Here is a 23,553-nt window from a genome sequence, read left to right as displayed (position 1 = left end):
GGTGTGTGTGTGTGTGTGTGTGTCTGTGTGTGTGTCCATATCTGTGTATATATGTGATTTAAGCAAAAGCAGCTAGGGGCCTACAAGAAGATGAAGGAAAGCAAGAGAGTAGGATTGCTTGAGTACCTGCCCTGTGCCATGTATCTAATTGTATTGCACGTAATTCTCACAAGACTGACTGAGGATTCTTGTGTGTGTCTTACCCCTAAAGAAGCCGGGGTTCAGAGATGTGGTGTGACTTGTTCATAGTCATCCAGCTCTGAAACTTGACTTCAAACCTGGAATGCTTTCCACCTACACAGGACTCGCATCTAGAGCCACACATGCCCATCCCTGTATGCAGAGCCATATGTCTCATTTCTCCCTAAAGTCATTCCAAATCTGTAACATATACATTGAATGTGAGCTTGGAGCTGACAATAAGATTAAACTTTCACTTGCTTTCTGGGTTTTATTTTTTTCTCACCAAACATGAGAGCTTGTTATTTTCTCCCAGCTTCTATTTTTAAAAAAAGGCTTCAAAATGAGCTTTCATAAATTTTTCATTTGATCCCAAAAGAAATTCATTTTCTGCCTATTTCATTCAAAATGTGGAGAGAGTGTCCCTGAAAAGCAGTATTATAACCTTTCTTTCTGTCCCAAGTTGTACATCAGTTGAAATTAGCAAGAAAGATGTTTGTGTGCAAACTCAGCTTGATAAGTGAATAGGCAACAGGAGTGAAAATCTTCACAGGAGAAGAATAAAATCCAATCTGCTGGCCATAGTTTAATAAGATGACAGTAGTTTAAATCCCTGGATAGAGGAGGGCATGCTGTTAATGCCTCTCACAGAGCAAACATAGGACAAGTCAAATAGCTCCACTCTTTAGGGACTAGTAAAACATTATTCCCATATTTGAACATCAACAATAGTTGAAATTGAACCTCTTTGAGTTTGTGTGTACACATTACAAATAAATATCATTTGGGGCTTAAAGGAATGTGAATTACCTTACTGAAATAAATGCTTCTTCATATTGGAATGGTTCCCTCTCTTCTGCTCTCCTCTTCTCTCCCTCTCTCTTTTCCCCTTCTGTCTCTCAAGATTTGCTTTGAAGTGAAAGCCATAAAGGTATCAAAATTGATTTTGATGGCATTTGAGTTTAAATTTAGCATGAAGATGGAAAAAGACAATGAAGCGTCCATACAGTTACAGGTTCATCTTTGTTCTCTGGAACTCAGGCTCAAAAGAGAGCTTCTTCAGAAGGGAGGACTCAAGGTTCCCAGAGATAAAAGGCAGCTGTCCCAGATACGATTACATGGGAGACTCGAGAATGAGGGCAATCACTGAAGGTGAAAAGATACTTTCATTTTATCAAAGTTGCCCATGCAAAACGTATATTGCTATATAAATATCATCTGTGATGTGAGAGCATTCAAAGGTGCTTTCTCCCAAATGAAAGGCATTTAAGCCAAAGACACTCTGTTTAATAGCAGGGCCTCACTTAACAGAGTACACCTTGAATGACTTGCATTCAATAGTAAGACAGTTTGCTCTGGAAATGCCAATGAAGCAGGAGACCTCAGTTCTGGTCTTCCCTAGAAAAAAATGCACGCAAACAGGACAGTGAGCAAAGCAAGATTTATTTAAGTCAGAAACCTCCTGCCGCAGCATTGAGGAGGGGGGCTCCAAGAGGGGAAGACCCAAGAAATTGAACAGAATAGTGGCTAACAATCAGCCAGAGGGTGGGGACAAATCCCATCAGAGGGCCGGAACTGTAATCCTGTCTAGCCCGCTCATTTTAAGACACCAAAATAGAAGGATGGGGAAAGGTAACTTTCTATTCTCATGATAACTAGAAACTCAGAGGTGTGAGATTGTTGTTTTGTCCGCTAAAGGCAGCATCTCAGCAGAAACAAGCATCTTGCCCACCCTTAGAGGGACTTCCCCTTTTCTCATTCCAGCAAGGACCTGACCTAACCGCCTGCTGGCACGTCTGCCTCCTCACAGTCCTGGTGAAAATTCCTCCTAGTTAGCTATTCCATCTAGGATTTGCATTGTGGTGCTCATTCACCCCTGGGACTGATTATATTTTAAATAATAACCCTTAAATGGCTCTAAGGGTCTATTTCTCTCCTGACCTCACATCATCAGATCCACCAAATGTGGCCTCTTCACCCCACTGTTAAAAACAGTTCCCGGGGCAGGCGCCGTGGCTCACTTGGTTAATCCTCCGCCTGCTGCGCTGGCATCCCATATGAGCACCAAGTTCCAGTCCCGGTTGCTCCTCTTCCAGTCCAGCTCTCTGCTGTGGCCCAGGAAGGCAGTAGAGGATGGCCCAAGCACTTGGGCCCCTGCACCCACATTGGAGACTGGGAGGAAGCACCTGGCTTCTGGCTTCGGATCGGCACATGGTCGTGGTGGCCATTTGGGGAGTGAACCAACAGAAGGAAGACCTTTCTCTCTGTCTCTCTCTCTCTCTCACTGTCTATAACTCTACCTGTCAAATAAAAAATAAATAAATAAATAAAAATAAAAATAATAAAAAAACCAATTCCCACACCAAGCTATCCTTTATAAGTCTCAGAGCTCAAATCATCCTGTACCATACATATGTGCATGCACACACACATTTGTGAATAGTCAAATGGCACTGTTTTTACATATACATTTTAGGTCTACATCAGATTGCTTTGTTGTTACTGTGTTGTGTGTGTGCATTTACTCATTCATTCACAAAACACATTCTGTAAGCAAGTTTTGGTGGGAATGTTAGCCAGTGTTTACCCCCAGACTAGCTAACTTCCTAAAGACAAACTTAAATGCTGTGGTGGGACTCGACTTTTAGAAATGCGGTTGTAGTCAGCGAAGTGACTACTTCTCAGTGTGGCAGCTCATAATGCCAAAACATCAACAGTGAATGTCACTTTGCTTTAACTCTTGAGCCTTTACGCCTAAACAGCTATCATTGACAGGATTGAAAACTGTCACTGGCGGTATATAGGTCCATGGTGAATTGATCTCATTTCAGAAAACTATTTATACTGAAAATTCTCCCCTACCATTTCTAAAACTTTTATCCCGTTATTTTTGTACATTTCCATAAATGGTACAATAGGTCATGAAAGGATACTATCTGGAAAAAGTTGCAGATTTTTTCCTAGTTCTTGAGACAATATCCCATCTGCTCAATGCCCGTTTATAATAAAACGTGAAAAGATGATTCTTGAATTTCAAGAGTCCCATTTAGATATGCCCTCTCACCCTCATCTGGTGTAGTATATGTAGGCTGGCCTCTTCTCATCAGATTCTTGGGAGGAATAATCAGGTGATTCCTTATTGAGCAGACACACAAAGGAACCAGCCACTTCGGTATGAATCCTAACTCCTCCACTTATTAGCTGTGTGACCTGGAGCAAGTTAAATTTTGAAGAAGGCAGCTTTCTCTTTTGTAAGATAGGGAAGATGATAGTATCTATTCCTTAGGGTGGTGGCACATATTCAATGGAATTCTGTTTATAGAGTATCTAGAACAATGTCTTCTACATTTACGTTCTTTTTTTTTTTTTTTTTTTTTTTTTTTTTTGACAGGCAGAGTGGACAGTGAGAGAGAGAGACAGAGAGAAAGGTCTTCCTTTTGCCGCTGGTTCACCCTCCAATGGCCGCCGCTGCAGCCGGCGCACCGCGCTGATCCTGGCAGGAGCCAGGAGTCAGGTGCTTTTCCTGGTCTCCCATGGGGTGCAGGGCCCAAGCACCTGGGCCATCCTCCACTGCACTCCCTGGCCATAGCAGAGAGCTGGCCTGGAAGAGGGGCAACCGGGACAGAATCCGGCGCCCCAACCGGGACTAGAACCCGGTGTGCCGGCGCCGCAAGGTGGAGGATTAGCCTATTGAGCCACGGCGCCGGCTCCATTTACGTTCTTTGTAGGCATTTGCCATTTAAATGCCTTTCATCTGTTATTGTTTTCTTACAGCCATAAAATTTGACATAGCTTTCAGTGGGTCAGTAGTAAGTCACTGAATTATCTCTTCTATGTTTTCTCTTAAAAAAGAAGCCTATTTGCCATGTGCCAATTTTGGGGGTGCTGGTGTACATATCTATTATATAACATGAAAATTAATTTGCTAGTTTTTAGTTAGCTTCTAGATGAGCAAAAATTATCTTGGAGCTGTATAATTGTCATTCCTGTTTTTTTTGAACTTCTCCTGACATTCGTACAATGAGAAGGAAACCATGTGACATTATACTTCATTTCCCTCCAAAACGTTGTATTTCATCTGGGATCAGTAGCTTCAAGATGTTTGGCAGACTAAAATAGAAAAAAATTCCTCTTCCCAACATATGGAAATCTAGAAAAGCAATGAATGTATTATTTTTTAATCCTGCTGAAACATCCTTAGGCCACCATTTGAATACTTGGGGGTTAGAAGGTAATGATATACCCAACCTCCCCTATATCATCAGATCTTTTCAATGCAGCATTTGCTATTTAATTAAAGGTGTAAACCTGACTACTTGTGAAATATAATCTAAATCTTATACTCCTTCATTAAAATCTTTTCATGGATTTTAAACTCATTTATATAGTCCTGCTTACACAGCTTATTATTTTAATAGAAGTATTGGTAAGGGAATTTACATATAAATCAGATAAAATGATGAAATGTAGAGGATTATGTGAACACTCTACTTAAAATCAAGCCTTTAAATTCTTTATAATTTGGGGGTGATCATATCCATTGTGGTAAGGATTCAGTAAAATGACATGCTGGACAATTCTGTCATATAAAATATATAATCATAAAATACTTTTTATTTTAAATTATTTCCACAATGGAAGCATTAATTTACTTTCTTTCAGTTTTTTTTCCATTAATTTCACTCTGTTTTCAAATTCTGTTGCCTTCTTCATCTTGTCTCTTATGCCTTGCCTTTTGTTCTTCCCTTGGATGGCTGGAGTTTTAATTTTTTCATTTTATTATTTCTCCTCACCTCCCCTAGGACACTTTCCTTGCATCTTTTTCTAATATTATTTGATGCCTCATGCACCAGAGTGTAAAAACTTGGCTGTGCTGACCGAGTGGCTGGATCAGCTTCTGCCTGGCAGAAGTCACTGAATCCAGCCAGGCCTCAAGATGGGATCTAGGAGTACATCCAAATTGTTCTCTAGCCAACATGCAGCATCCATTATTTGCACCAGTGTTTCCCATCTCCCTTTCCAAGACAGGACCACCATTTTCTCTTTTGTATGCTGAGAATTCTCCTGATGGCTCTTTTACATGATGCAAATCCCCCTACTTTACAGAAGCAAAGAAAGGAATTCCGGCAGTGGAGACCACATGCATTTTCCCTTCATAGGCTTTCTCCCTACAGAGATATTGAAGACAAGATAGTTTAACCTGTGGAGTAAGAAGACTAAAATGGTTAGAGTCATAGACAACAGTACCCAAGGCAACAAGGCTGAAAAGATGAACAGAGCACTTTAGAGATTTAATTCAATCCCGCAGCTTTTGTTGAACACCTACAGAGTGCTGGGATTGACAAAATGAGTACTATGATTCCTTGCCCTAAAGATTAGAAAACAAATAGGTTAAGGCACATGTGTGAGTACAACAAGTATATGCTTGGAACAGACACAGAGGAGGGACAGAACTCCAGGAATGAGGGCACTCGGGAATGTTTCTGGAAGAGAGAACCTCTAAACTGGGCTCTGGAGAAGTAAATAAATTAGGAAACATACAGAATTGCATCACAAAAAGTTTTGTGGATTTAGAGGTATTGAATTTTCATTTTGAGTTTTGAAAAGATTATCCTGATAACAGTATAAAAGATGGGTGAAAGGTACTGAAAATGGACAGATGCTATGAAAAATTAAGAAATGAAAGTTCAAATAAGACTACTGCAGTAGCCTACATGAGCCATCAGACTAAGTAGGGGCAGTGGGAATGGAGCACAATATACAGAATTGAGAATATTTAGGGTTACTCTTAATAGAGATTTGTGAAGAGTTGAATTGTGGGTGTGGCTTATGAAAGCATCATCATTACCATAGCCTACCCTCCCAAAGTTGCCAAAGTTTGGCAGCTTTGGATCTTAGTCACATTTAATACCAGATCTGAGAACAACATCTTTGGTATTTTGGTTAGGGATCAAACTGAATGTATAAATTGCTTTGGGTGGCATGAACATCTTTATGATATTAATTCTTTCAATTCATAAACATGGAAGATTTTTTTTCTTTTGTGTGTATGTGTCTTCTATTTCTTTCCTTAAAGTTTTATAATTTTTATTGTAGAGATCTTTTACATCCTTGGTTAAATTTATCCCAAGGCATTTAAATTTTTTGTACCTATTGTGAACAGGACTGATCTTACAAGTTCTTTCGCAGCCATGGCATTGTTTGTGTATACAAATGCTGCTGATTTTTGTGTGTTGATTTTATATCCTACAACTTTGCCAAACTCTCATATGAGTTCCAATAATCTCTTAGTGTGCAGTCTTTTGGTTTTCCTATGTATAGTATCATATCACCTACAATAAGGGATAATTTGACAGGAAATTTGCTATTAGTAGAACTCAATAAGGTTTTCTGAATTAAGAAATACATTCCAAATGTTGCAGAAATGTTCTCAAACATTCTATTTTCTTGGCTATTCAAACCATACTTTTACTTTTTTTTTAACAATATTACTTTCTCCCTTGAAACTCCAGCTGAAAAAAGAGACCATAGAAAATGTTGAGTATTTAGCTAGAGCTCTGAATTGATTCACATGAAAGCAAGGATGATAACAACAGGAGAAACTTACATATTGAATACTTACTGGGTGCCAGACTCTATGTTAAGCATTTTACATAGATTGATATCCTATTATGAATGCTTAGAATAGCTATTTTATATGTAAGGATATTGAAGGTTAGAGTAGTTACATAATTTGCTCAATAACACTTGGGAGTAACTGATGCAAATTCAGTTTTGAACTCACTCTCTTAACCACCTGACAACACTATTTCCCTATTTAGCTGGAGTCTCTCTTGAGATCTCCTTTTGAAATCCAAAACTTAAAGACACTTATATTATCCTTTCCCATAAGTTGTGCATACTTGAAATAATATCAAGTCTCCATGTACTTATTGATAAATTACAAAAGAATGTTGACATTAATGATCCTCTTTGGTGTGTCATAATTTATTTTTGCCATTATTCTTTTACCTATTTCTTCTCCAATATAAACTGTGTAAAGAAATTTTAGAACAAAGTTCTAATCCTGATATGTCCCTTCATTTTGATTGTGTTGGTCTAGATACTTCATTGCTCACTGGATTTTGATCCAGTCATAGAATGATGGTTCCCACATATATGAGTTCTTCCAAAGTTTCAGGTATCAAAGTTCCTTCCAACACCATTTTACAGATGAGAACACTGAGGCTTTGGACAGCTGAGTATCTTATTACAAAGACACACACCAAGTAAAAAGTAAAGTAGACCAGAATCCACATCTATGGACTCCAACACCTAGGCTGTGCTACAAGATCTCCTTGTTCTGAGTCATAGTGCTAAGCCCCCTGGATACCAAGTTCACTGATCTTGTGAAGATCAGAATAATGCTATCCACAGGAGCTTCTGATTAATTGGAGGAAAACCAGGTGATGCTTTAAAGTCATATTGCTGCCATATATTTGGTAACTATTACATGTCAGTTACATGTTAAATACCTGTAATCCTCATTCCACATCCTTCAAGGCAACTATTATTGTTCCCTTTTACTTAAGTGTGGAAACTAAGTATCAAAGAGATTAATTAACTTTCCTGAGGTCACATCACTAATAAGAGGCAGACCTCATGGTCAAGTCAAGATTTGCAAGGCACCAAACTGTACATGTAGCCATCATACTATGTTATCACTTGCTTTTCTCCTTGACTTTGGGGAAAAGAAAAAAAAAATACTCTAAATATCAGTGTTTAAGACTGTTATTGATGGTTTTTAAAGTTTATTTTATTTAATTGAAAGGCAGAGTTACAGAGAGAGAAAAAGAGAGAGAGATCTTCCATCCACTGGTTCACTCCCTAGTGGCCACAATGGCCAGGGCTGGGCCAGGCAGAAGCCAGAAACCAGGGACTTCTTCTAGGTCTATCATGTGGGTGCAGGAGCCCACGCACTTGTGCCATCTTCCCACTGCTCTCATAGGCACATTAGCAGGCAGCTCGATTGGAAATGGAGCAACGGGACTGAAACCAGTGCCCATATGGGATGCTGGTATTGCAGGTGGCAGCTTTACCTGCTTTGCTCCAACTCCAGCCCCAAGGTTTCTAATTACAGAATTTAAAAGATGCTTTTAAAGGCAGGAAATTTTTTGACACATAGTAATTATGCATATTTCTGGGATAGTGTGGCATGAACAAATCAGGTTAACTGACATATGTAGTACCCCATACATAATCATTTCTTTGTGTTGGGAATATTAAAAATTCTATTAGCTACTTTGAAACTTTCAGTTAATAGTTGTCAACCACAGTTTTACTATGATATTATAGGACATTAGAAACTATTTCTTCTATCCAACTGTACCCCTGTGCCCATTAACAATCCACTTTCCACTTCTCCCTCCCTCACACCCCTCCCAAACTTTGCTAACCATTATTCTACTCTCTACTTCTTCAAGATCAAATTCTGAACTTCCACATGTAAGTGAGAACATGAAATATTTGTATTCTTTGTACAGGTGGGAAATGTTTTTAACCAGTTTTGGGTTGGTTCTGCTCTCTTAGGTTTCTCACCATCTTTTTTTTAAAATCCTGTCCAGAAGCCTGCTATTCCATCCTATACGCTCTCCTTCCTCAAATAACCTCAAAAGTAAAGCAGCAGAAAAGCATATTAAGGTCCTGTTTTTCCAGTCTGATCATCCAGATCATGTAAAATATGGTGAAATATGGCTTGAGTCAGCCCCTCACAGGACAGAAATCAGTAACCACTGATATTGCTAAGCAACACCACAGAGGAGCGAGGCTGCAAATTAGGTGACAAATTCATAAGTCACAGTATCTGAGGACTCACTTGGACATTTTATTATGAGCCATCTGGATGATCCACAATAATGACCACACATTATTGTTCACTGTTCAAGGATGATAATTCCCACATAATTATATTGGCAATTCCTTCTGTGATCCTAACTTTCCTTCCAGCACCTTTCACCATATTTTACATAATTCAGATATTTCCCTGTAATTGGGAACAGTTATACTTAATAGACAACTTTCATTCCTCCTCTAAATAAAAATGAAAACAAACTCCCCTACCCCCCAAAAAATTAATCTCTTGGCAGATTAATGTAATGGCAGAGTTGACTGGGCAGGAATATGCACAAAGAGGGGATTTTTCATGGGACCATCACAATTCATTGTTTGATAATATCTACACCATGATGGACTCAGAGGACACTGAAGTGATGAGTCTGATTCTAAGCCAGACATGAGCAGACCATAGTGCTTCCACCACATTAGTGATGTAAGCTTCAAGAGAGACAAAGGAGTGGGCCAGAGTCCTTGACATTCTGAAGAAGGGCAAGGACTCCTTTCAGTACCATTAGCCTGGTTGGTCCCATTCATTCATTTATTAGACTAATATTTGTAAGAATATTGGACTAAGCAATCCAATTTTAAAACAAAGTGTACAAGTTGATGAGCCAAATATATCCCACTATTGTTATTTTTAATTTGGAATTAGTTGGCAACACTTAAGAATTGGATTTGATCTACAAATCCAGATTTGTGGCTACCAATAAACAATCAGAAAATCTGTCAACATCATGCCTTCCTGCATTCCCTCATGGAGGCAACACTGAAACTGAGTGGCTGCTACCCCTTTATCAGCATACTCTGTCTAATTTTCCATAATCCTCATCAGTTTCTATTGTTTTCCCCAGCTTACTTCACACTTCCATGTCTGACCTCTGTAGTTCACTGTGCATTGTCAGAATACCTACTATGCTCCAGAACTGGGCTGGATGCCAGACATCTTTATAACTCTTGGTTTGGCCAAAAATGTGTCATCAGTATTTCTTGGATGCGGGAGCCTCAGAATAGTGTCAGTAGCTATACATAAACAAGGAGGAAGTACATTGGAGTCTGAGGAGACAAAAATGGTAGCAATAACAGGCCGCTGTGTCTGGGTTTGCAGTAAACTTGAAAGGGAGAATGAGGATTTCATGAAGTGAATGGATTCAGAGAGTATGAAAGTCAGATAGTAACTTTCTAAGAGGTAGTTTGTGTGTGTGTACATAAATCCTACTTGAAATTCAATAGCTGATAGAGTATTACTATCTTAGTCCATTTTGTGATGCTATAATAGAATACTAAGACTGGTGATTTATGAAGAACAGCAATTTATTTCTTACAATTCCTGAGACTGGGAAGTCCAAGATCAAGGGACCAGTATGTTTGGTATCTGCTAAGAACTTGGTTTCCAATTTCAAGATGGCATCTTGAATGCCACATCTTGGCATTGTCGCTCCCACTGCAGAGGAGTACAAAAGAGGGTTCCCTCCCATAAGCCCCTTTAATTGTGTCAATGATCCATTCATAAATCCAAGCCTTCATGACTCAAACATCTCGCAGTAGATCCCACCTCCCAACACCCTTCCACTGGGAACTGAGTTGCCAACTCACAAATTTGGAACTCACTGGATCCATAACGATTACCTGCAAATTCAGTCCTTGATTTTCATTTGCAAAGTTCTTGCCTTGTTTTCAAAAACCCAAAAAGTTTTAATCTCATAGAAGAGAAAGAAGCCCTCATTAGCATAGATTTAGAAGATCTGGATTAAAAAGAATTCCATAGGCAAAAATCATCTCTGTTAACACCTCGTGTATGACATATATACATACCACATGTTGAGTACAGCTGTCCCCAGGCAAACGTGTACACATTTAAGATCCTGATAGGGAAATTTAACATGCAAACATCAATCCCTCACAGAATGTTAAGCAGAGCTTCTGCAATGAGTCAGTACTTTGAAAGCTTTTTTGAGTGAGATTTAGAATTTGAAGGTTAAAATATTCCTTTCCTTCTGACTTGAGTAAGAAGTGAAGATTCGTGGTTGTTTCCTCATTTAACCTCTATCTCTTAAGACTGTTTTTCTTTTAAGTTACAATAAGTTACTTGCATTGGCATGAACATTTGATATGAGAGAATAATGACCCAAGAAAGCCTTTTACTGCAAAGCTATTAATTTTGGTAATCCATGCAGCCTTTCCTGAGATGAAATCAAATGAAAAGCTTAAAGTTGGGCTGTATTTGGAGACATCTTTTAGCTCAGAATTCATGTTTATTTTGAAAAATGTTTTCCTATAAGGAGGCAAGAAAAAAAGATAGTGATGCTATTTTAATCCAGATGCCCTGCAAGAAACATAAAACATGTATAGATCTACAAATTAAGTATAGAGTTTAAGGGAGTGGTATGGAAAATTGCAAATACTCAACCCTCATATTATCCATTTATAAATTTCAAACAAAATAAAAATAAACTCACAGATTACTTAAATAAATAATACCTTACCTTTGGGCTAAAATATTAGCAATGCAAAACATGATCAAGAAAGCCTTTACCAGACTAAAAGTTTTCCTTTTGACAACTTTGTTTTTGAAGAGAGACATGTAGAGGGTTTTGTTGACTTGTCCATGTCAAGCATAAATTGATACCCAGCTACAAAGACAGAATTTGAATAGGATCTCTCTTATGCTGTGTTGAGTTAGATGTTTATGGTGGAGTTTTGGCAGATGATGAAGAGGGGTACCAATTAATAAAGATGTCTGAAGCCTCCTAATGAAAAGTACTTTATAGATGTGTCTTATTTAATAGTCCCTCCTGAGCACAGGTATTGCTATTATCCTCATCGTATAGAAGGAGATACTAAAACTCAGAGAGGGTTACCCAGCTCATACACAGTTGAGTGAAGTTTTGGTTTAGCTGTCTGTTCTTTGTTACTCAGAAGCACTTAATCCAGATGATGATGTTATGATATCAACAACGGAGAAGCCCCTGATATCAGTGCCAGCCTTCCTGACTTCAGAAAATCCAGGGAAGTGCAATGAACCAAAGCATCCTGAGCTCAATGTCATCTGGAAGCCGTGCATTTGTATACTTTATTTAATAAATGCTAGGAGAGCATGTGATATGAGGAAATCATAGCTCTAAGTTCTGCCAGTAATCTAAAGATGAAGAGTATTCTATCACCAGCAGATAGGCAGCCTGGTCAGAGACATAGGCTACAAATATTAGAAGGGATGGCAATCTAGGTTCCATGCTGGAATGCTGTTAAGAGGTGAATTAAAGGTTCACTTTTTACATCCTTCTCTCATGGTTCTTCAGTGTTTTCATCGCCTATACATATGAGTGAAAGAGCAGGATTGATGAAGCATGTTTTTAAAATGCTAGCCTCAGAGTAAGGCAGAATATCTTTTAGCCAGATGCTGTTTAAAACCTCTATGAGTAGGGGCCGACACCACGGCTCAATAGGCTAATCCTCCGCATGCGGTGCCGGCACACTGGGTTCTAGTCCCAGTCGGGGCGCCAGATTCTGTCCCGGTTGCCCCTCTTCCAGGACAGCTCTCTGCTGTGGCCCGGGAGTGCAGTGGAGGATGGCCCAAGTCCTTGGGCCCTGCACCTGCATGGGAGACCAGAAGAAGCACCTGGATCCTGCCTTCGGATCAGTGCGGTGCGCTGGCCGCAGTGCTCCAGCCGCGGCGGCCATTGGAGGGTGAACCAATGGCAAAGGAAGACCTTTCTCTCTGTCTCTCTCTCACTGTGCACTCTGCCTGTCAAAAACAAAAACAAAAACAAAACCTCTATGAGTAGGGTTCAAATTAACAAGTGTGTATTAAATAGCAAGTTCTCTATATGCCCTGCTCCATATCTCATGGGTTTTCCTTTACTCTTCTTTGTGATGCTTGTAATAATGATAATTTCTTATTATTGATTCCTTAGTATGTATCATTATCTCACCTACCCTTCATTAATGCCTTATAGGAACACACAATTAACCTGTCCTTTCACAAATAAGAATACATGGCTCACAGAGGTAAAGCAACTTGCTCAAAGTCACACAGTTAATAAGTGGCAAATCATGGGCCCAAATCTATGCCCCTGACTTCAAAGCCCATATACTTAACTTTCATTCATTACTGAAAATAATCTTTCTGTACGTAGGGTACAACCCAATATTCACAGACACTTTCTTTATAGGTATTACAAAACTTTACCAAGAAACTAGTGTCAGTGTTGAGAAAGCTTTAATTTTTAGGTATCCACATACATTAAAACAATACTAAAAATAAAACTGTCTCTGAAAAAAATCATTATTTTCCCTACCAGCTAATACTTAAATAATAAATGTTTGTTTTCATTGATTTCTCTACTTCTATTTTTCATTCTAATAAAATGAAATCAGCACAGATGCTTCTATTGGCTTTCTGTTTTAAACATCAGAAGTTTCAGGCCTCAAATATGCTGTTTTCACCTCAGGGATTTGTGGGCAAAGGGTTGAGAATGTCAACAACTTAAAAAGTAAAGCTGAGAAAAGCAATCTTGGAAAGAGAAGTGTCTCAAGACAGGTAGAAATTAGGAGCTCAAACACTAGTTCTTATTCACAGATTCTTTGAAGATTACTAGAAGAAAGAGAACAGAGAAATGATGAAAGGTTCAATCCCCCTAGAAATCTAAGGGCTTCGGTGCTGTGGTCACCATGTTAGGAGACATTCATGACTGGATTACAGGTTCATCTCAACACCACCACTGGGTTCTCCAATTTGTTTTTAGTCTATGTGGCTTCGTTAGAGAAATGTTACGTATACAGAAGAGGCACCAGGTGGTGCCCAGAATGTTATTCATTTCCGAGTGATGCATCCCTCTTCCAACTCTGGCTGCCTCTTGCTCAGGTGACAGAATGAATGGACACTGCTAGATGGTATTAAATACCACTTCTAGAACTCCCTCCTATCCCGAAGAAACACAGCTTGGATTAGGCTCAGTGTGAATCCTAATCCAATTATGTTAAAGGTGCTTTGGTTATTCATTATGGTTGAGTGTGCTGATTGGAAACCATGTTCCCTGCAGGTGAGTTTTCACTTATACTTCCAAGGCCTTCTCAGCCAATCTGGCCTTTGCCATAAGCTATCAACATATAGTGACTAAGGTCACTTTCCATCAGACAACCATGGGCTGTGGACACCAGCCAGGTGTGTGATGAGCTCTGGCTTCAGCATGCATGTTGTGTTTGTCCTAGCTGCATGTCACCTTCCTGTCCCTGACAACCTAATTCAGGGAAGAGGGCTGCCTGGCTCTTGGAAATGCTGCTCCACTTCCCTTGGGATGTTGCTGTTGAGGTCATGTCTTACCATCCCATCACTGTCCATGTTAAAGACCATACTCTAACAGGCTGGTTTCCTTCTCCATCCTTTTCTGCCTTTTCTTTAGTAAGCTGCAAGTATGGTTCCTTTGCTTGGACAAACATTGTTTCCTTCTGCCCCTTCCTCACTGTGTTTCAAGTAGTCACATATCTACTGTCATTCAACTCTAATGCAATTATTGCTAGCCTCATTTTTGGTTTGCTCTGACCAGTTCTTATCCCTCTATCTCATTTACCACTCAAGGAAATAACCTAGACATTGCAACAGTGGCAAGAATGTGTGAGTTTTGTGAGACATGAATGTCTCCAATTCTATGTAAAAATAAAGTGAAAATTACACCATATGATTGTATTTATTTATACCTGGTTTTGCAAGAGATGAGGTTAAGAATACTATCATCTGCCACAAGCAGATGATTGATAGTTTGGGATTGATACGTGAAACAGGTGTGTACATATAGAGAACTTTGCATCTAAAAAGACAGGTCCATAAAAGTGCAATTATATGTCTTCACCAGTAGAATATGGTTTATATCCAACTTTGCAAACATAGAGCCATTCATGTTTTGTTTCCTGAATAAACAGAGAATGCCAACTATTTATCCCACTGCTTAACCTTAGGGATGGAAAAAAAGCTACAAAAACTTTGTTGGTGGATACAATTCATCAACTTTTTGCAAGACTACACACAAACATACACACATGTATATGCAAATATACATATTATGTGGGAATCCATAATGAACATGTGTTCAGTATTTATGAAAGTATTTAGATCATTTAAGAATTTCAAACTTATACAATGTCATATATATAATAGACTCCTACTCTTAAAATACCAGAAAAAATATGTTACACTGAAAGCAATCCCAAGAAGTTATAAAAAATTTATAATTATTTATACAAAATTCAGTTTCTTACTGAAGCACCTGCCTTTTTTGTAACATAGCTAACAAAAGCCTTGATAGCCAGGTTTTTGTAGAAACAGAACAATGAGATGATTTTTCTCCCCAAGGCATAATTTTGTATTGGTGCATTAAAATAGCTTTAGGAAAAAATTTAGACATGTAGAAGAAGAACGTATAGAGAATGTATAATATAAACATAAAATTCAAGAATATTTAATATTGCGTGTTAAGCTGGATTCTTCATCTTGTACACAAACACATCAATTATAAGGTGATTCATATGTAGATTCCCAGAAGCCACCCAAGTTAATGGGTCATGGAAATATTCTGCAGAATCACAGGAATATCTCTTGAGTCTAATTAATTTCTTGAAGTTTATTGGAAGTGTTGTTACGACCAAGGAAAATATTTTTAACCTGCTCACAATGTTGCTTAAAACAATCTGGAATTTTCAGATGAACAAGAATGAAAGTGTCTATTTTAAAACAAAAAAAAAAAAACAGAAATGGCGCATCCCACCTCCTCTCTTCCCCGACCCCAGCTGCCACTCCCACCAGCTGACTCAGAACAGCTCATTTTGTACCAGCAGTATCCGGTTTCTCTTACAACACAGTCCCTTGGTGATCTGCACTCAGAGGAGGAGCTGTCCATCCTCCCCCTACCCCTGCTGTTTAATTCCTTGATCTAAGAACTGTGACTACGTTGTCACATGTTTGAACTTGGTGGTCTTCCCTGGGAATATGCCTCCATCTTGCTCCCAGAGCACTCTACATCATTGACAGCTCTTCTTAACATGCTGCACACATGGTTTCCAGTGGTTTCTGTATCAAATATAAGGCGAAAAGGAAGTTTTGAATTTGATTTTTCATTTTGGATTTTTCCAGGTAGCCTTTTTTATTCTCTAGGAAGGGATTCTGCTGGAGAAAAGCTGTGAAATGAACTTCTGGGACTGCTTTCCATGGCAAAGAACCCCATGTTTGCAAGCTTCCATGGTCATGGATACTGTTCTTGCTCAATCCCACTCTCTTGGAATGGCATGTCTACAAAAATGATATGGCTAGGCTGGACCTGGGGTGAAGTTCACCTAGCCAAATATTCTGTCTCATCAGATGTTAAAATAACTGTCCTATTCTGCAATGCAGGGCATATCCTACCCCCAGCAGAATAATATATTTTAAGTGATTTCTGAAAATGGGCTGTGAAAGCTGTCTGCCACATGGCCCATGTTTGCACATCTCCATATAGTTAGGATTGCAAAATTTGACAGTATAACTCTGAATCTGATTAATTAAGAATGTGTAAAAACAAAGTTCTTGCATTATAGCTCGTTCCTTATCTTTGTGTCTTTTACTGTGATGTTGTAGAACTTGGATCATATGGAAAACTAAAATATTATGACACAATGACTGAAGAAGGTAAGAATGATTTTAGAATTGTATGCATTGGCTTTTTTTCATTTATGGTGTCTGTTGCTTGCCCATTTTTTAAATCTTCTTTCTCCTTGCATGACTTCAGTGACATCGTGTGATTTGTTGTTTTTTTCTGCATTTTTGTCTAGATTTTGCTATTGTGTTTATTTGGAATTGGACATGCAATACCACGGGTAATCATGTGATTCCATTCAAACAATCCAAACCATCTCAACTGTGCAACAACTCAGAGAAATGGTGTCAGCAATGTAAATACAAATGATCCACTGCTTTAGCATTATTTCCTCTATGTGCTCACAACATACAGAAACATCCATCCAACTCTCTTTTGATAGGTTCTTATTTCAGAGGGAAATATATATTCTGATGATTCTCTGACTTATGCAAAAGAATGAGATATATGAAGTAACTCTTACACCCAAAACAAGACTGCCTTTGATGCAGAGGGCTGTAGGTTCATGTCCTCAGGCCCAGACTTAGCATTATTCTGAAGCTGGGGCCACCATTTCTGCCGATAGAATTGTCTGCATTGGTGTTCCCATCTTCAACCATTTTTACTGACTGGAGATTTATTTTTAAATGAATTAATGAATCCCAGGCACTACCCCAGAGCACAGCCTTGACACAGGCAGAATCACACTTCTAAATTATGTTCGCCATGGAACAGCAACTTAAAATTCTTTTAAAGGGAGTAGTCCGAATGCCCTATCTTGTGTTTTACCCCGCACATGCCTCCATCTTTTAAATAATACATAATATTTGTAAATTATGAAAACATTTTGGGGTTTTTCATGATTTTTACAATGATAGTGACAAGAAATCAAAAGGTACCCTAGTAGGGGAATTAACTAATTTTGTCCTTCAACATGAGAGAAAAACTTGCAAATGTGTTGCATATCTTGCTTTCAGCTTCCAGTATTCCTAAATTGCTTTACCTTGACAAAAATCTCTCAGTTGCTTTGCATGCAGGAAGTGGATCCCTTCACAGTCCTGGGTAAGAGGAAGCCCTTTCTCAGCCCCTCCCTACTTCAGAGTCTACAAAACACCTGGGCCCTTCTCTGTGGCTATCTCTGGGCTTTAACTTAATCACTGCGATGTCTTCTAAAGCATCAAACCACTAATAGGATCTCAGCCTGGGCCCTGACAGCAATGTGAGAGAAAGCATACCCTTGGGCATCAAGAGAACCCAGGGCAAAATGCTACCCTGGTGAATAAGTATCCCACTACCCAGGGATAGAAGGCCCAATCCACAGTTTAAGGAAGGCTCCTGTCCCAGCTGTTCTTTTACTACTGGTTTGGACAGGTGGGTTTAATAGCTTCTACCTGACCTGTCACAATCTTTCACTTTCTCTCCTTACTCTATCCTATCCCTTGCCTTCCACTCTTAACTTCTCATTGCCCTTTTTGTCTCCCTCTCACCTCAGTTATCTCCCTTTCTCCCTTTCCTTCCTCTTTTCACACCCGTATGAGAAAATGTTGCTGTCCATGTGCTCCCTTTCTCTTGCCTCCCCACACCAGACAATTCAAGATCACACAAAGAAGCAAAACTGTTACTCCCAATCTGAAATTTCCCTTGATAACCACTGGGCTTTCAAAGCAGGAAAGCAAAGTCAAAATAATGCCTGGCATGGGAAGAATGGATGACCCTTATCAATACTGTCAAATGGTATCTGGGTCACCTTTAACATTCTTTATCCTTCCTTGATTCTCCTGTGTCCTCATGCATATCCTTTTTGTGTCCCATTCTTAGATGAAAATTCATCTCCTTTATGATGATAGATAATAGTAGCTAAGGCAGAATTTCAAAAGTGTGTTCTGTGAAATATTAGTTTCCTGTCATGCCACTAGGTATTTTTTAATAACCAGAAAAAAATAAGAAGGGAAAGAAAGAAAAAGAAAGAAAGAAAGAGAGAGAGAGAGAGAGAGAAAGGAAGGAAGGAAGGAAGGAAGGAAGGAAGGAAGGAAGGAAGGAAGGAAGGAAGGAAGGAAGGAAGGGAGGAAGGGAGATTCTTGATTCCACAGTTAAATAACAGGAAGATACTCTGAATTAACTTAAATAGGCTTATCATGTGACATTCTAGAACCTTCAACATACAATTATGCTCTGCATCAAATAGTAAATCAAATAAAGAAGGAAAGAGGATGCAGTATTTCCTGGACTTCCTTGATCAAAGAGCCCTTTCTCACATGAAGCTTTTTGAGGAAACATTGTACAAACATTGTGCAAATGAAAGAGGAGACTCTGAGAAACTAAAAATTCTTCTAAACACATAGTAATACCTCTTGGGTATAGTTTGGAAAAGGGTTTCCTCACTTAGCTACTTGGGGTACATCCTTCGGCAGCCACCTCCGTGACAAGCCAGATTTCGCTTAAATCTAATTCTGAGATTCCATCACAATGACTCAAAGGCAGCTCTGTAACCTCAAACTCAGCAACAACCATACATGACTTCTTCAAATTCTCAAGGGCCTCTCCTCTCCCACTGAAAAATAATAGTAACTGTGATTCCTGTCACTTCCATGCTGTGCAAATTCAGGTATTATAATAAGATGAAGACATTTTGGCAATAACTGAGAGCCAGCTGGCCTTTGGAAAATACTCTCTTCCATTTAATCATCTTCACAGTTTTAGGCATTTGTGACTAGCCCCTGAGCAGGCCTTTATTGTGACTGTCTTTGTAACTAGTCATTATTCACAACTGTTTCCAGGGAATTCTCTAGACATTGTATGAGGTCAGCTGCTCCAATGAAGCCTTTTGTCTCCCATGCCCTATAAGTGGACCACATGGAAAGATGTATCACCTAGGCCACCCTATATGCAAAGAGGAATTCAGTGATAGTTTCTAAATGTAGAGAATTGTCCTGCACATATTCAGTTCATTAATTTAAGCACTTATTGTATGTGAGTTATTCTGATAGGTACTTTGGAAAAACAAAATTGGCCGATGCCACGGCTCAATAGGCTAATCCTCCACCTTGCGGCGCCGGCACACCGGGTTCTAGTCCCGGTCGGGGCTCCGGATTCTGTCCTGGTTGCCCCTCTTCCAGGCCAGCTCTCTGCTGTGGCCAGGGAGTGCAGTGGAGGATGGCCCAAGTCCTTGGGCCTTGCACCCCATGGGAGACCAGGAGAAGCACCTGGCTCCTGCCATCAGATCAGTGCGGTGCGCCGGCCGCAGCGCGCTGGCCGCGGCGGCCATTGGAGGGTGAACCAACGGCAAAGGAAGACCTTTCTCTCTGTCTCTCTCTCTCACTGTCCACTCTGCCTGTCAAAAAAAATTTAAAAAAAAAATTAAAGGGTGGGCAATTTGCTTCCATAGAACTTTTAAAACAGAGAGAAAACTAACATAGCAATAATTGAAGCACCAGGAAGAAAGTGGTAAGTACCATAGGGATTCAGAAGATGACAGACTACAAAGGAGGATAGATTTCTTTCAAAAGTGGGGGAAGGAAGAGAGTTTGTGGAGAAGGTGGTCTTTGAACTTGGCCCAAAAGAATCAGTAAACATGGATAAATCAGGCAAGGAACATGGTAAAGACTGACCCATCAGCTGGGAGAAAGATAAAAGGATGGGGGCACACCTATAATGGATGAGTGCCCCACCTACCAAGTGCAGTGCTATGAGCTTTAGTCCATTACACAATATATCATCCAATCTTCATAATGATCACACAAGGTAGATTATACTAAAGATGAGAAAACCAAGGCTCAAAAATTTACTCTATTAGATGAGGAAACTAAGACTCAGAGAAGCTAAGGAATTTGCTCTGGGATTCAGAGGTAGCAAGTCATGAGGTAGGATCTGAAGCCAGACCATTGTCACATCACCCTGCCCTTCTAGAGTCACTGCAGTAGCTGTCCAAGGTGTTATGAGGATCAGGGGTAGCCTAAATTAGACATAGTACAGGAAGTAAGAAGACTAAGAAGGAAAGCATCATGAGATGAACAGTAATGAGCTGCTGAGTAAAACATCTTCCCCTACTTGGACATTTTACCCATAAAAAATTTTCCTTTAATAAAACAGTGTACTTACTCTCAAACACTGGACAGAATCATGGTATTTGTAGTTTGTCCTTGCCCTCAGAGCCCTATCCCTTTCTCCCTCATCACTCAGGCATCCTAGAACTTAAACTGAAGCAGATCTCTGGGTCACATTCAATCCCCTTTCCCACCTCATGCCAGTGAGAATTTTATTCATTTATCCATTCATTTATTCTCTAATATGTTTATTCATCAATACCCAGTGTGAACCAGGCACTAGACTGGGGACAGAGCCCATGGAAATTAAGGACAATCCTTCTAAGGATCTCATGACCTACTGGGAGACACAGGTAGAGAGATGAAGGGTATAATAGGTTACCCCTAAGGTATTGAGGGGGCCCAGAGGAAGACATCTCACCTTTTCCTGGGAAATAAGGGCAGGCAAAATCTATAATGCACACAGCATGGCACTCAGCAGGCAAAGTCTCCACTGCCTCCGTCCTGCATCCCAAGATGACAAACTGCCTCACCAACTCCCTGTGTTGGTATGTTCACTTAATAACTGATACCTGCTCTGTACAAGACATTCTGCTTGGCATTAAAGATTAGTGAGCATCACTTCTCCAAGGGACTATATTTGCTTCTATAACAAAATGTTCCTGGGGACCAAAATGAATGATTCATGTGACCTTTTAGTGACCTTAGTTCCCCACACATGGCAATCATTCCCTTATCTCCTTGTTGAGTGATATTGTGTATTCTTGGTTAGAAGAGCAATCTCCAATATGTACTTGAAGTTAATAACACACAGCTTATGTTCTCATCTGAAGATACCCAAATTTCATATCATTTTCATACTAGAAAAATCTCAATAAATTTAACTTGGCTTCTTTCCTAAAATAACTCTAAAAGAAAATATAGAAAGTTCAAAATCAAACAACTTTATGTGATGAAACATGAATTAAAGAAGAGGCACTTCTGTTCTTTGGAGACTTGTGGGTAGGTAGGAAGGTAGGTAGGTAGGTAGACAGGTAGACATCCTGATGAATATCTTGCAAGAAAGTGACGTATGGTAGAAAGCTGCCTGCATTTTATTGTCCCAAATTCACAGATGCTTAACAGAAATAATTTCTAGAGAATTAATTTTTGTACTCTTTAAATATTCAACATTTATTCATTTGTATAAGGAAAAAGAGGTAGAAAAGTTTTGATATCAGAGGCAAAAATTATAATGACCTTTTCCTTAATTAAATTAAGCCTACTGTTTCATGGCAACCAATAGTCCCCTTATCAAGCTGGAAAACTAATAATGTCTTCCATGAATCATGGTGTCCTAAATTAGGCATGTGAATGTGTTTTTGAAAACCCTCATTATTTCAAAGAAACAAAAGCACCTTAAGGTCACATAGTCTGGCCAGTTATTTGGTGTACTTCATTGAAGTGAAATGGTTTGGTTCCTTTTCAAAGAGGAATTGGCTTTGGGGATACCACTGAGAAGCATTTTCCATTGCCCAAAATATGTCCTCTAAAAATGTACTTCTAAGTCGTTGGTGTTATCTGTAGCATTCACATTACATTTTCATCCTTGCTTCAATGGATGAGACTATGTTATATTCACTGATTTATAGATTTACAAATTCCCTGATGTATAGATTCAGCTATCTATAGCAGAAAATCCAGATTAATGATGGCTTACATTGAGACAGAAGTTAATTTTTCTCTCAAAGAGAAGAAATGCAAAGGCAGACAGTATGTGGAATATCTAGAAGCTCCACAATAATCTAAGTCTCAAGATCTTTCTGTGCTTCTGCTACCCAAAATGGAATATGATTTTCAACCACGAAAGTACCTCATAGTCCTATATGGTTGCTGCTAGAGCTCTAGCCATCACGTCTGTATTCCAGGAAAAAGGAAAACCCAAAGTTATTTTCTCCAGATGTTTTGTCTTCCTTTTTGGAGCCCTTCCTAGAGACCTTCTGAGTAAAATTTACCAAAAATTCAGTTATTTAACTATACCTAATTTCAGGGCAGCTTGGAAATGTAGCTTATTAAGCTGGATAAATTACTATGCAAAATAATTTAGGTGATATGTCATTAGGAAATGAAAAGAAAATCAGTATTGGATGAACAACCTGCAGTTTCTCCACAACAGAGCAATAAGAATTTCATATAATTCTATTTTGATGGGGAAAGGCTGACAGTAAATCAAGCCATGTGAGAAAGTTTGAGAATTCAGTTTGAGATGCCTATGAAACATACTAACAGAGACATTGAGGAAGTAGTGTACATAAATGGGAGTCTAGAGCATGGGAGAAGGTTAAACAGGGCTATCACTGTAAGCTTGGGGGGGGGGTCATTAAATAAATGTATTATTTAAAACTATAGAACTGGATGACAACACCTTGACAACTGGTAGAAAAGAAAACCAAGAATTGAGCCCCCGGGGAACTCCAAAGCTTAGAGTCTATGAAGAGCTCAAGAAAGGAGACTGGGTAGATAATGCTGTCCCAAAAGCCAAGTGAAGAACATATTCCACAGAAAGTCAGTGAAAACATGAGAGCATCATTGAATTAAACAATAAGATCAAAGAATTGTTATAATAGAAAGATTTTTTTAAAAAGAGCGATGAATAAAAATCAAGATTCTTCAAGATCTGTAAAGTAGTGCAGTTACTGCTAATGACAAGGTCCACAGACTAACCATAGGAGTGGTAGATAAAATGAGCTAGAGGAAAGGGTATCAGGTGAGTGGGTTAAGGCTGTAAGGTGCCAAATGTGGGAATCACCTGAGTAAAATTGCAGTGGATAGTGACAATACTAATGTTACAGAGAGAAATAATGAGCCAGGTTCAA

The 23,553-nt window shown here is 39.2% G+C and overlaps 1 protein-coding gene across 4 annotated transcripts in view; it reads left to right on the top strand.

Annotated features, from left to right (window-relative positions):
• The window catches only part of SLC24A2 (solute carrier family 24 member 2), a 268,137-nt gene that overhangs the window by 167,441 nt on the left and 77,143 nt on the right, over positions 1–23,553 (top strand). For 2 of the 4 annotated variants that reach the window (XM_051845181.2, XM_002708076.5), the window contains one exon: positions 16,658–16,708. The exons of the other annotated variants lie outside the window; for them this stretch is intronic. In XM_051845181.2, the coding sequence (XP_051701141.1) occupies positions 16,658–16,708 (51 nt within the window). The remainder of the gene's footprint in view (positions 1–16,657; positions 16,709–23,553) is intronic. 4 annotated transcript variants of the gene reach the window in all.

Source organism: Oryctolagus cuniculus, chromosome 1, assembly GCF_964237555.1.
Source record: "Oryctolagus cuniculus chromosome 1, mOryCun1.1, whole genome shotgun sequence".
NCBI lineage: Eukaryota > Metazoa > Chordata > Mammalia > Lagomorpha > Leporidae > Oryctolagus > Oryctolagus cuniculus.
This window is presented reverse-complemented; position numbering and strand designations above follow the sequence as displayed.